Source organism: Agaricus bisporus, assembly GCF_000300575.1.
Source record: "Agaricus bisporus var. bisporus H97 unplaced genomic scaffold AGABI2scaffold_5, whole genome shotgun sequence".
NCBI classification, from domain to species: Eukaryota; Fungi; Basidiomycota; class Agaricomycetes; order Agaricales; family Agaricaceae; genus Agaricus; species Agaricus bisporus.
Window position 1 is genome coordinate 1,706,108 of NW_006267368.1, and position 12,816 is coordinate 1,718,923.

Sequence of the window (12,816 nt, forward strand, 5' to 3'; positions counted from 1 at the left end):
AACTTCGACTGGACGTCGAGTAATATCCATCTGTATCGCTCGTCGCATATAACTCGCCTATAGATAAGTGATATCGCCAATTGGCTAAATGCATTTTTGACTCCTCGCCAAGGTGAACCAGGCTAGCTTCATCCTCGTAATCTGCGAAGATCGAGGGACTTTGCTTCGAGGCAGTTTGTCACCTGTACTTGATAGGCGAGTCACAAGGAAGGACATTTGGGTTATGGATGAAGAGACGGACGGCTGTTGAACGGACGTGGTTCGAGAATATGTGTGGTTCCTGATACAGTCCTTGATCATGAGAGGGGTCATGGAAGACCCTAAGGGTATACAAGAGAGCTTCTTTTGGTTCATAGGGTCGGTCAAAGACAGAAAATCACTGGAAAATCAAGTCCTTGTCAATTGTTGGACAGGTCCGATGTACCTTTATTTGATCATTCACTGTTCTACAAAGTTAATTCCGTCCTTTGTCCTCGTGAGAGTGACCGTTGAGCATGGACAAACCTGAAAACCGTCGATGTTCTAGAAGACCAAAACGACAGAAGAAAAGTCTTGTGGGATCGATGGCCTGTTCGCTTCAGCCTCGTGCGCGATGTGTGAGCTTGGTTCAGTCCCATGGCGAGAAGATATGCATGCAGGCAATACGGCCGAACCTGTATTTTATGGCAAGCGGTGGAGCGGTGACAGTGGAGAAGCTAGGCAGATTCCATGTATCGCGGCGATATTTCTGGTATGCCTCGGCATCGAGGGTGGGTTATCATGGACCTGGTCCAATCTTTTCGAATGATGACATGATAATGTGCTCCATTCGTGCTCCCCAGAGGTGATCATATGAATGTTGCGGAACCCGCAGTAAAGAACCAAGTCGACGCATGTTCTTCGTTTACGAAATCCCATTCGTTAGCCATACAATCAGTTCGAACCTTAAAAAAGCATCAGCAAAGACACATTTGTGCAGATAAAGGCTGTTTGCGATTGACCGTACTTAAGTACTCCGGCTGCTCGAGTTACCTCAGGTTTGCCGTCGTCGCTATTCTCGGCAATATCCATTTTGTCACACGCGGCAATACTGATTCTGCCCAGTCCTGAGCATATGGCGCTCCTGTATCCAGTCTCAAAGCGGACTCTAGCACGCGGAACATTACCTCAAACGAGCAAATCATTCTCGTTATTTTCTGACAGTCAATATACCGCTGTCGCATCACAGACGAACGTGCAAACGAGATTGGACAGAACTTAGAACGGAACTCTTGTCATCAGACTGGTCACGACGAGGCACACGGAGCATCTGTTGAACCAGGTAAAGTTTTCTCGGCTTATCCTCAACCATGTGAGTGAGAACGATGTCGTGACTCATAAGAATGCTGGTCGGGCCCCCTCAATCCGAGCTTTCCACCTCTTACTCCCACTATGACGTCTCCTAATGGTCTCATATGTTTCACAAACTGCCTACTTCCTCAGGAAGATGGCAATCTAATCGAACAGGACCTATGGATTGACGAACGTCGAGGCATCGTCCTCGATTCCCAGGTAAGCATTTGATTATGGGGTCCGTAGATCAAGTTTCTAACTTAAGGGATTCTAGAAAACCTTTTTCCTCCGGAAGATTAGACCAGATAGAGTAGTTGACCTGGGTGGAAATATCCTAAGGTTGGTTTTGCTCAGGCGTACGGACATGCGGCAATTTAGCCCCTCACGTTTGCTCTGGCAGTCCCGGCTTTATGGATATCCAACTCAACGGTGGCTACGGATTTGACTTTTCCGTCTACGACGACGATGAGGCGTACATGCAGGGATTGAAAATGGTAGCCGAAAGGATAATTGAGACAGGTGTTACTTCGTAGGTTTTCTTGCAGACTACTAAATTATGATGCTAACACCAGATCTCCAGGTTGGTCCCGACTGTAATTGTACGTCTCTGCCGGTTTCACAAACGGGCAATCAAATTGACATTCCACGATGCGATAGACGCAAGAGAAGTCTCTTTACCCTAAGCTTTTGAGCCTATTAAAGCCGTTCCAAACGGAAAAATCTGCTGCCCTCCTTGGCTGGCATGCGGAAGGCCCTTTCATTGAACATGCAAAACGAGGAATACATGCAGACTCCTTCCTTCTTAGTGCGCCTAGCGGCACAAAATCGTTCGAAGCAGTTTATGGGAGCAACAATCTAATTCATCAGGAAGATTGGGTCATGGGTAATGAACACGTAGTAGGTGTTCGAATAATTACCGCCGCTCCTGAGAAAGAGGGTGTAATGGAAGCAATAGGGGATTTGACCAAGCGTGGAGTCATCCTCTCGATTGGGCACAGGTAACGTATCTCCCCAGATGGCTTAAAAGTAGATTCATTTTCTAACTTACGGATCTCAGTACCGCGTCCACCGAAGAAGCTACTAATGCTATGCGCCACGGCGCCAAGCTCATAACGCACTTATTCAATGCAATGCCGCAGCTACATCATCGAGATCCTTCTATCATTGGACTTCTTGGTGCTTCGCCGCATATCTCACCTTTCATTGATCCAATGGACGCGGACTCCTCCCCCGCACTCAGTGCAACATCAGGGACCGTCGAAGAGCATATGTCCATGCTCGATGGTTCAACTCCTCCGATGACGCCTATCTCTACAAGAGCACCGAGCGTTAGCAGCACTTCGAGTAGAAAGAGCAGAAAAGCTCTTCATCTTGACAAGGGTCAGGTTGCCGATATGGAATTTGAGCGACCTTTTTACGGGATCATTGTTGATGGAGTCCATTGCCACCCTAATTCTGTCAGGGTGTGTGCTTTTCGTGAAGTTCGGAATGTATCTTCACTAATATCGATATAGCTTGCCTACTCCTCCCTCCCCGAGAAGTGCATTCTTGTCACTGATGGTAAGCCTATTTCATTGATCCTACCCGAGAGAAGATATTCAATCGGACGTCTGGTAGCTCAAAGAATTCTGGACCCTCATCTCAAAGACGGTGTTTATGAATGGCGTGATGGACAACGTTATGTTAAGGAGGGTGACAAGTTGTATCTTGAAGGAACAGATACTCTTGCCGGAACGTGAGACTCTAGTTTCATGCCATTGCTTCCGTGTGCTCACAAACCTCTTATAACAGCGTTGTTACTTTAGACAAATGCGTGCGGAATCTATCTCGATTCACGGGCTGTTCGCTTGGTGAAGCCATCAAATGCGCCACTTATAATCCTGCCAAGTACGTGCTGAATTTTCTCTTCAGCTCGTTGACTTATCTACGTCTGTCGTGAAGATGCCTTGGCATAGAGAATAGAAAAGGAACTCTGCGCCCCGGTGCCGATGCCGACCTCGTAGTCCTAGATCGACAAGGCCGTGTGTTGAGCACTTGGGTCAAAGGAAAACTGGCGCACACAACGGAGAGCTCTTGACCGCTCGTGTAATATTATTAGCGGACTTAGGCAGTAGACACTAGACATCGCTTGAGCCTGCTTGATATCCTTACTTTGAACCTTTCAATCTGAATCTACTATATCGTGATCAACACTGTATTGAATACATACTGTAATCATATGGAATCTCATTGTCAACCCTCACTAGTATCATATCTTAATTTCGATCCGTTGGCTTTGAAAATGAAATCCCTTGCGGTTACTCGCCTACTACACTGCTTAATGAGGACCCACAAATGGCATGAGGCCTTCATCGGAATCGTATTTTTACGATCGTTCATATATTCATATTCGGCGGTGGCTCAATAACCTCATCCCTTTAACATCATTACTTCATAGCACCGCGTTCTATCCTTAATCTCGATTTGATGTCTTCGGCTACTAGACTTACAATATTGGAGAAATCAATTGCTCTAAGCAACTGTCTTACCTGAATAATTCTGCGTTATAAAGACCTCACTTTGTTGGTTTATGCCTCGCCTAGATTTCTTTGCCCCTCGACAAGCATTTCAAATTCTCGACCAGCTCATTCCTCGACTTCATCTATCATGGCTAGGAGACGCGCTCCTTCGTCGGTGCTCGTAAAGCAGCTTTCCCCGTTGCATGATCTTCCCTCGGAAATTATCATTCACATTATAGAATGCGCTTTATGCAACGATCGCCCTTCAGATCTTGCTCTAATATCTCCAATCATTAGACACTTTGTTAACACGACCATCTACCGCACGGTCGCTCTTGGTACCTCTCACATAGTCACCCTATTACATCGCACCGCCGTTTCTCCTCGTTCCTCGTTCCTCTTGACTCACGTCAAAAGATTGGCCATCACTTGTGGACACGGGTATATCGCCTCGTGCGACACAGAGCAACGATTTCGACAAATAATTTCAAAATGTCCAGGGCTACGGTCGCTTGCTATCCCATCCTTGCGGCAGGTCAATATATCTCCTTCTGTAATTTCTTCCAGTGACGGCCCATCTGACCTCACCATCCGCACCTTCGAGGATATATCCGACACCTTTCCACTAAACTCCAAACCACAATCTCCACATGCCTTGTTTTCATCCTCTCTTACACATCTCCGTATCTGTGAACCTGGTGACACATGGCAGTCTCCATTGTCCATTATCGCTGCTTTCCACGGCGCTCCGAATTTGACACACTTGCAGCTCGCCCGACGAGCCGATTCAAACAAGAACAATGACATCATTTTTGTGGATCACATTGCGCAACTGTTATCAAGCAGGAAAAGTTTAAAGAAGGTGGTTATTACTATCTTCGGGGGTCCATCGAGGTTAACACCGTATGTATCGCGAGAGTCTGGCATTTGGATGTTGGTCTCCAAGTTACAAGAGTTTGACTCGCGTGTCGTGGTCGTGGAAGGTGAACTGGGCAAGTGGAGTGAGGGCTGGAAGGATACAAAAAGGTTCCGATGTGGTGGACACCCCATAAATTTTTGGAACATGGTCTGAACAACAAAGAATCTATCTGGATTATTTCTAGATTATTTGCCATTTCTTGGAGCCATTTCGGACGTTCTATACAATTTATTTGTTTGACTTGAGCTGTACTAGACTTAAAGCAGGTCATTGGCAAAAGGTCGGCCGAATGCCTAGAATAAAGGAGATACGTGTGTAATAACCATCTTGTCGTGCGTGCGAGCCTGTATGTAAAATCATACTATCTAGTAGCCTTGTGCTTGGGATTTGATTGAATTGTCATTGACTTAACTACTGGTTACTATGTTCGGAAGGTGTTTTAGCAGAAATCTGGGAACTCTGCGCCCAATGTCGACGCTGACCTTGCGGTCCTGGAACGACATGGCTATGTATATCGAGCCCTTGGGTCGAAGAAGGGAAATTGGCGCACACGAGGATCTTTTTTTAATCACTCCGAGTCGTGCGGTTTTCATGTGGCCTAGCCCTCCAAGTCAGGCTGTAGCCTGGTCTGACTCTGCTGCAATTTTGCTTTCAATCTTCTGGGAATGGGTTACCGTGATTGACATTGCATTAAACACTTTCAATAAAATGAACTTGATGTCATACCACATGTTAACACCTTTCCTTGTTCGGGTGTCCTATCTTTGGATCGGCCGAGGCGCTGTTCCATGGACTTCACTGCGACCCGGGCGGACTTCCGCTATCAAGTCGTCTTTGAAATTGAAAGTCTTTCTTCGTTGTTGGCTTACCATTCGTGTGTCGGCGACCGCCGACGACGTCGAGGGCACCAGGTCCGGCACCAGGTCCCAATCGGAGTCTCGTTCAACTACCTCCATTCTTTCCACACCATCATTTAAATCATCATTTACTTCATAGCGCCGCGTCCTATTCTTGATGTTGATCTGATGCCGTCGTCTATAGGGCTTACAGCAAGCTTACAGTATCATCGGAAATTTTCGGCATGACAAAAAAACTTTCCATCCCTGCTGTCCTAGATAACCCTGGTGATGCTGTTATATAGACCCTCACTTCATTCGTTTCATACGATTTCTCCTCCCCCACTAGCATTTCCAAGCACCCGCTATGGTCACCTCAACTCATACCGCGACTTCATCCGTGACCACGACTAGGAGACGCACCCTCTCTTTGTCGGTCCTCGGAAAGCAGTCTCTTTCCCCGTTGCATAACCTCCCTTCAGAAATTACTATTCACATTATAGAATGCGCTTTGCGCAATGACCGACCCTCAGACCTTGCTCTGATTTCCCGAATCATTAGACACTTCGTTAATATAATCATCTACCGCACAGTCGCTCTTGACACCGCACACACAATCACCCTGTTCCATCGCACCGCCGTTTCTCCTCATTCCTCGTCCCTCCTGACTCATGTCAAGAGGTTGGCCATCACTTGGGGACACGAGTATCTTACCCCATCCATTGAGCAACAACTTCAGCGAATAATTTCGAGATGTTCAGGGCTTCGCTCGCTTGTCGTTCCATCACTAGAGCAAGTCAACATATCACCTGCGGCTTCTTTCCATGATGGCCCATTTGATCTCACCATCCGGTCCTTCGAGGATACATCCGACACCTTTCCGCTCGACTCGAAATCACAACTTTCACATGCGTATTCCTCTCTCACGCATCTCCGTATCTGCGAACCTGGTGACACGTGGCAATCTCCATTGTCAATTATCGCTGCTTTCCACGGCGCTCCGAATTTGACACACTTGCAGCTTGCCCGACGAGCTGATTCAAACGAGGACAATGACATCATTTTTGCGGATGACATTGCGCAACTGCTGTCAAGCAGGAAAAGTTTAAAGAAAGTGGTCATCACTATCTTTGAAGGCCCATCGAGGTTACCGCCAATTGCTTTGCATGAGTCCAGTGTCTGGATGTTGGTCTCCAAGTTACAGGAGTTTGATTCGCGTGTCGTGGTCATGGAAGGTGAACTGGGCAAGTGGAATGAGGGCTGGAAGGATACGAAAGAATTCCGATGTGGTGGACATCCTGTAGAGTTTTGGGATATGGTCTGAGAAATAGTAAAACAACAATAAGATGCGAATGCTGTAGAGTACTGTATATCCGATTGTTTCTTGACCCAATACTAGAAACGTATTATAGTATCTGTTTTATAGAGTATAATAAACCTAGTTGTTTTGGAGCTATGCTGTACCTTACTAAGAATCTAGTAAGTTAAAGGTGGGTGGTTTCTCAAACCAACGGAGGAGATATAAGCGTTGCTACTTCTGTAGAAACCATCTGTCATCGTCATTCAATACCACACCTCTTTCACACCAGTAAGCCAGATGCTTCGTCGCCTATAGATAGTGACATGATCTACATATTTGGCCAAACTACGGGGCCGTGAGTGGTTACTCAACGCAAAATTATCCTCTGAATTCAATTCCATAGCCGGGGAATAATTGATGCCCTAAGGTCATATGTTCTGCTACGGTCATGACCATGAAGAGCGAAGAGCAGAAAGAAGTAGCTCCGACCACCTGACAAAAAGCATCTATTAATAGACGCTCGCTAAATTTGAATTTGATCTATGACTACAAAATATCTTTAGTTGAAGAATTCCACCCCCGAACAGTATACACGTATGAAAAATAAGTCGGCCGTTGGTTGTTCGCTTAGGGTCATAACCAACCCGCCAGTCCCTTCAATTATTCACGCCCGTGGTGGAATATAAGCGCTTCAGCTTCAGCAGATTAGGTGAATTCCAGTCATCTACCTCATTACTGATGCAATTGCACGGTCAAATGTGTCTGAACTGCACGGTAAGATGCTGCGCCATTTTCGCTGTTAGGTGCGCATTGGCCTTGTTTATTCCGTTGGACTTCATCCATGTGCTACCAATTATGTTGCTCCTGGCTAGAGAATTATGATGGTATGTATCATCATCATACTCCATAAATCTCAAGGTCCACCGAGAGATTACACCGATTTAATCTGAGAACTGAATGCCAAGCTGAGGCTCCAAAATCGCGATAAAGGAAGGCGGGAGCTTGTGAAATCCGGAACTCTGTCAACGTGTTTTTTTTATGCGCTGATTACGATAAGCGCGATATTGAAGCGTATACCACCGAGCCGACTAGTACTGAACCCCACTGGCAATTATGCCTCATTGACAACCATGAATGGAGTAAAGTGACCGCCTAGTTTCCTCCTGGTTTCCTTCAGTATCTCAGTCAAGGTCGCATGAATCAGAAACAGCCACCGGTGCATTTCAAGTCCGAGGTCTGATTTTTCTTGCGCGCAGAAGTAAAGCAGGGTAGAGGTCGATGATATGAATTGGTCATCAAACTTAGTTTCTTCTCCTATAGGTGTGCGTGTCCACTTGGCTGTACTGGGCTGTACTGTGCCTGAGATACGCTCCCCTAGTACCTTCTATTTCTCATGATCGAGCTCCAGCCAAAGCTGTGTCCGTTCTATAGTTAATCATCAACAATATATGCTCTATAGTATATGAATCGTAAAATAACCGTGCATTAAGCATCAAGGCATGAAGCGGGTATAGTTGGTTGGAAATAGACTGAGGCAGAGATGAAGGCTGAATAGGCCATCAAGTATTGATCACACCTCAGCTGTATTGCCCATATTAGCATTTTGAGCTGACGATTCAGACGTTGAGCTTGAAGTCATACTTTCCCGTCGCGGGACACGCTTGTGCAGTTGCGCATCCACATTAACATTGTTGTCGTCTCTAGAGTAAAGTGAACCCGTGCCGGCACCGAAGGAGCGCTGTGCTGTGTTGTCGTTCGTAGTATCCCCTTCGTTCGTCTGCTTGAACTCTTTCGGTAGCATAATAGACCGATCAAGAGCGAAGGGAAGGTTTCTGTGTCTGCCACGAAGCATGGTGACGCAGACAATCAGCTTGGACAATGTCGAGAAAGCTCCACTGAGTGAGAAGTTATCCTAAGCAGATATGAGGACGACTCTTTCATAATGTAGAAGTACTTACGTATCCTACGCCCAAGCTGAGACCAACAGGGCCATAGGCTGAAACGACTTCAAAAACTACAGGCGTTCGACGGTAAGCCATCATCGTCCTCTAGAGCCAAAAAAACACTTACTAATGGCGAATACATTGAACCATGGACGGTCAGGATTGGTTATGTTGTGGCGCTGGAGATGGAGTCTGAGTGACAGCGTGAAATGGAAGAATGAACCGAACCTCTATGATACAAATCAGAAAGACGGCGATAGTGAGCCACCATATATCTAAAACCCGTCAGTCGGTTTAATTTCAGCAATGAGATCTGAACGAACCAAAGGCGAGTTGTTTGCGGGCATGCATTGCCAAATAACGACCCCAGATCTTAACCCGGTTGCTTCCGGTTGCATCAAAGGAATACTCAGGTTCCCCATCTTCCTTGTAAAGACCGAGAGTCCGCTCTTCGTAGACGTTCGTTGCGCGTACGCTGCATTTGGTTGAATGTCCACTCCTCGCATAAAGATACCAAGCACAAACCTCAAAGTAATAGGGACTAAATGAAAAAAAATCAACATGGGCAGCTAATCGCAAAAGTCGGGAGACATACAGATGGTGATGTACATCATAACCAAATACAATACCCTTTTTCATCGTTAGCATGCACGAGGCTGAAGAGAGAGACGACCCACTGGACAGCCGGTGATACATCAGCTAACGAAAATATAGTAAAACCAGCGGCTCGAACAGCCACAGCCTGGAATAGCCCTGATGAAAAGCGAATGTTGAGAGGAATCGCTTCAATAGCGGCATTGCCGATGTCCAGAAGCAAAAAGAAGAACCACTCCAAAGATCTGAAGCAACATCAGGTTTTTATCTCCCCAAAAAGTCAGGAGACATACGTGAACAAAGCTGTGACAGCAAGCAGAAACCATGTCTGGTGAGATTGAAACAAATATATATAGCATCTGCGCGGATGGTCCAGAAGGAAATGTAGCGTTTCGTTCAATTGGGATTCACGAGTTACCCATTTGGTCATACTCCATCTAATTTGACGAGTCAGGTGGAAATTTAGGCGGGATAGTAAGAATAACTACATGATGAATCTCAACCTTGGAGATGATTACGCAATGTAAGCAAGGTGAAATTGAAAGAGATGGAGAACATACAAGCACGGCTGCGAAAAACTTTAATTCATCAAATTCGAGCGTTGTACGAACAGATACACTTACATAGACAGTGTTTCCAACAAGGATGAGGAACCATTGTACGATAACAAGGAGGTATGCATCCTGGAAGGGAATGACGGACTGATCTACAAGAGAGTTTCCCGTGTTTGTCAATGAAGACGATATTTGGTACACGGTAAACCTGGTTGGAATTAATGGCATATCGGCCCAATCTGACGGAGTAATACGGCGTACCATCCTGGTGTGACGTGCCGCTCGTTAGTTGGGGGGTCAAAAGCAGTCCTCCATCGCTGCTGGTACATATAGGGCAAAGTGATAACCACCCCAAGAACTTGAAACCCGATATAATACTTTGAAGCATTCAAACCTGACCTCAGAATACGACAAACTTGTACTTACAGCTCCAATCATCCACAAGAGGACATTTAAAGCTCGATACTCGAGACCTCCGAGTTCTTCGAGTTGTTGATTTGTCAGATTGTCGAAATTAGAGTTGCGGCCGACTGTCGTATTAAAGCTGATGTATGGTACTGCTTTCGCATTGGGAGGGGCACGTTGCGCCGAGTGTGTAGTTACAAGAGAAGTTGTCGCAGGCATTGTAACGGTTCTTGAGAGGCGCCGTTTGAACTTGGGGAAAGCTTTTGATACGATTGAGTTCAACAGAGAAAATGGCATTGGGAATCCTCCAAATCCTCGGCTTCTTGAGTCAGACGAATCTCCTGCTCCTCGACTTTGTGTGGTTTGCATTGAGTTCAGTGTGTTTTGACGTCCCAAGGAAGGACGATGAATTGATCCTGAAAATTTGTTTGAAGTTCAGTCGAAAGAGTTTCAAATGTACTGATGGAATCCGGGGACATACTCAAATTTGATGAGGACGGGTCGACTGTAACTGACTGGATCTCATTTTCCTTTGGGCGGTGAGGTGTAGGAGCAAACTCTATTGTTTGATGGTGAGGGAAAGGGCGAGTTACACGGCTCGCACCACCTGCTGGTGGCTCAGAGGGTGCTGTAAACCGATTATAGATATAGGAGAAGGCTAAGAATTCCTTTGGGGGCTTACTGTTTGACGCGGTAGTATCCGTCAAGCTTCATGAATGAGGATTGGCCAAGAAATTCTCCACTAGATGAATGAACTCACCCATCATTTGCAACTCCAGAAGCAAGACTCTCTACTAGGGAAAGTGACCTAGGCGTTTGGTCGGGGTTGACAATATCAAAATTTTCATCGGACACATCGTTAGGTGATGTCCTCCTCGGTGAAACTTTTTCAACGACTCTGCCACTAGGGTTGACGGGCTTCGGAGCATCATCTATGCGTCTAATCATGTCCGTTCTTAATCTTCCCTCGACGTCTCTGTCCGTTTTTCGTTCAACATTTTCCTCGAGTACGACAGAAAGCTTGGGCCGGAAGACAGAAAACATCCGGCGAGACCACGAGCGGTGCTTGGTGTTCGCGCGAACGGGACTTCTAAGGCTGGCTTTCCTTTCAGCCGCCATCAGTATATGTCGAAGTTCCTTCTTGAAATATTGTCTGTTAGAAAGGAATCAAATCCAGAACCTTTGAGGATACGGCTGAAGAAAAATCGAACCTGCGGAAGAAGACAACGAACCAAGAGATAAATACCTTTCACACACAGTCAGATTTATTGATCATATGCGACGGAGGGATTAACTCACATTATTTCCGATATTCAGCTGCGCAAACAGGAGGAATTGCTGGAATTTAGTCATTGTGCTCAAATTCACTGTAGCGAGTCCACAGCATGTTATTGAACTAATGCAATTGTAGAGAGCATCGACATAGGAGATATGATAGCGACCATTGGCGCCGTAGAATATTGCCGCAAGGATGATGGGAGTTATTGTGCTAAAAGATACAGAAGCGGGATTTAGCGTAGGACCTGAATAGGCTAAAGAAGACACGGCGCACAAACAGATGACGTGGATGCGAAAGAAATTGAGTTCGCTGGCGAAGCTAGACCATGTTCTTGCAGACCATTTGAACAAAACGTTTTGCATCAGAGGATGATGATGGCTCAAGAGAGTATAAATTGAGCGCACGAAGGTCTACTTATAAAGGAAGGCTATGCCGGATGAAAATTTGAGGGCCGACGGGAGAGGTAGTTCTTGCTTGATGTTGTATTGGAGAGATCTGCAATACACGGCTCGCTTGAAAATCGCTCACTGACAGGTTCACCAACTTTTGTATACTTCATGCAGGAAGCGTTTCAAGCGTGGCGCAGCCCGCGAATCGAACCGCAAACTAGTTTATTTTCGGACCGACAAATGAACCACCTGCCATAAACGGTAAATTTTCATCTCACCACGTATTGTTTGAACTTTGATGTTTATGTAAATCAATTTGATGCATTGCTTCCGAATTCCAGACACTGAAAGGGCACTTAAGTTAATAAGGAACCTCTCATGGGGCGGATCAGGTAGTCCAAATCGGGACATTTTAAATCTGTAAACTCGTGGGTAGCGAACGAGTCCTACAAAAGGACTCGTAATCGTGAAATAACACACAAAATATATGAAAGAGACCAAGAACTATATTGGTATTTCAACGCTGAAGTACTTATAGGCAATAATATATTTGTGTATGTATAGTCAATGGTCCAACAATGGTCAGCACTCAGCTGAACGACCATTTCCAAATTTTCGATGCGATGGTCCTTTTTCAGATGGTGTGGGAAAGCCATCATCTACCACAAGAATATAATTATATTCCTCTTAGCCTGCTCTTAGTTGATGCATTGGCGTCAACTTGGCTACGGAATTGGCAGTGGATTGGGGACCCAGTGGGGACCTGTGCTCTCAGAATCTGCATAAAT

At 45.8% G+C, this 12,816-nt stretch overlaps 4 protein-coding genes across 4 annotated transcripts; 3 read left to right on the top strand and 1 right to left on the bottom strand.

Annotated features, from left to right (window-relative positions):
- The first annotated feature begins 1,020 nt into the window (after nucleotides 1–1,020).
- Nucleotides 1,021–3,558, top strand: AGABI2DRAFT_185538 (hypothetical protein). The gene is made up of 10 exons (XM_006461199.1): nucleotides 1,021–1,530; nucleotides 1,586–1,650; nucleotides 1,712–1,840; nucleotides 1,892–1,910; nucleotides 1,969–2,309; nucleotides 2,369–2,774; nucleotides 2,826–2,871; nucleotides 2,929–3,046; nucleotides 3,103–3,198; nucleotides 3,253–3,558. The coding sequence occupies exons 1-10, from the start codon at nucleotides 1,411–1,413 to the stop codon at nucleotides 3,386–3,388; spliced, it is 1,476 nt and encodes a 491-aa protein (XP_006461262.1). The 5' UTR covers nucleotides 1,021–1,410; the 3' UTR covers nucleotides 3,389–3,558.
- A 334-nt stretch (nucleotides 3,559–3,892) lies between these two features.
- AGABI2DRAFT_192792 (hypothetical protein) lies at nucleotides 3,893–5,141 on the top strand. The gene has a single exon (XM_006461200.1). It carries the CDS (start codon nucleotides 3,958–3,960, stop codon nucleotides 4,879–4,881), a length of 924 nt encoding a protein of 307 aa, XP_006461263.1. The 5' UTR covers nucleotides 3,893–3,957; the 3' UTR covers nucleotides 4,882–5,141.
- A 706-nt stretch (nucleotides 5,142–5,847) lies between these two features.
- Nucleotides 5,848–7,017, top strand: AGABI2DRAFT_204931 (hypothetical protein). The gene has a single exon (XM_006461201.1). It carries the CDS (start codon nucleotides 5,932–5,934, stop codon nucleotides 6,886–6,888), a length of 957 nt encoding a protein of 318 aa, XP_006461264.1. The 5' UTR covers nucleotides 5,848–5,931; the 3' UTR covers nucleotides 6,889–7,017.
- A 1,417-nt stretch (nucleotides 7,018–8,434) lies between these two features.
- On the bottom strand, nucleotides 8,435–12,001 carry AGABI2DRAFT_70136 (hypothetical protein; the record flags this gene model as incomplete). Its single annotated transcript, XM_006461202.1, has 15 exons — nucleotides 8,435–8,776; nucleotides 8,823–8,878; nucleotides 8,935–8,986; nucleotides 9,036–9,082; nucleotides 9,131–9,303; nucleotides 9,399–9,437; nucleotides 9,485–9,646; nucleotides 9,981–10,163; nucleotides 10,217–10,332; nucleotides 10,382–10,776; nucleotides 10,821–10,988; nucleotides 11,149–11,513; nucleotides 11,572–11,606; nucleotides 11,660–11,849; nucleotides 11,913–12,001. 15 exons carry the CDS (start codon nucleotides 11,999–12,001, stop codon nucleotides 8,435–8,437), a joined length of 2,412 nt encoding a protein of 803 aa, XP_006461265.1.
- Between the last annotated feature and the right edge of the window lie 815 nt (nucleotides 12,002–12,816).

What these genes read in the sequence shown, in the direction of transcription:
- AGABI2DRAFT_192792 (XM_006461200.1), top strand. Translation starts at nt 3,958, where the DNA reads ATGGCTAGGAGACGCGCTCCTTCGTCGGTGCTCGTAAAGCAGCTTTCC.
- AGABI2DRAFT_204931 (XM_006461201.1), top strand. Translation starts at nt 5,932, where the DNA reads ATGGTCACCTCAACTCATACCGCGACTTCATCCGTGACCACGACTAGG.
- AGABI2DRAFT_185538 (XM_006461199.1), top strand. Translation starts at nt 1,411, where the DNA reads ATGACGTCTCCTAATGGTCTCATATGTTTCACAAACTGCCTACTTCCT. An exon ending in ATCCTCTCGATTGGGCACAG is followed by an intron (nt 2,310 to 2,368) that starts GTAACGTATCTC and finishes TACGGATCTCAG; the next exon opens with TACCGCGTCCACCGAAGAAG. An exon ending in GTGCATTCTTGTCACTGATG is followed by an intron (nt 2,872 to 2,928) that starts GTAAGCCTATTT and finishes GACGTCTGGTAG; the next exon opens with CTCAAAGAATTCTGGACCCT.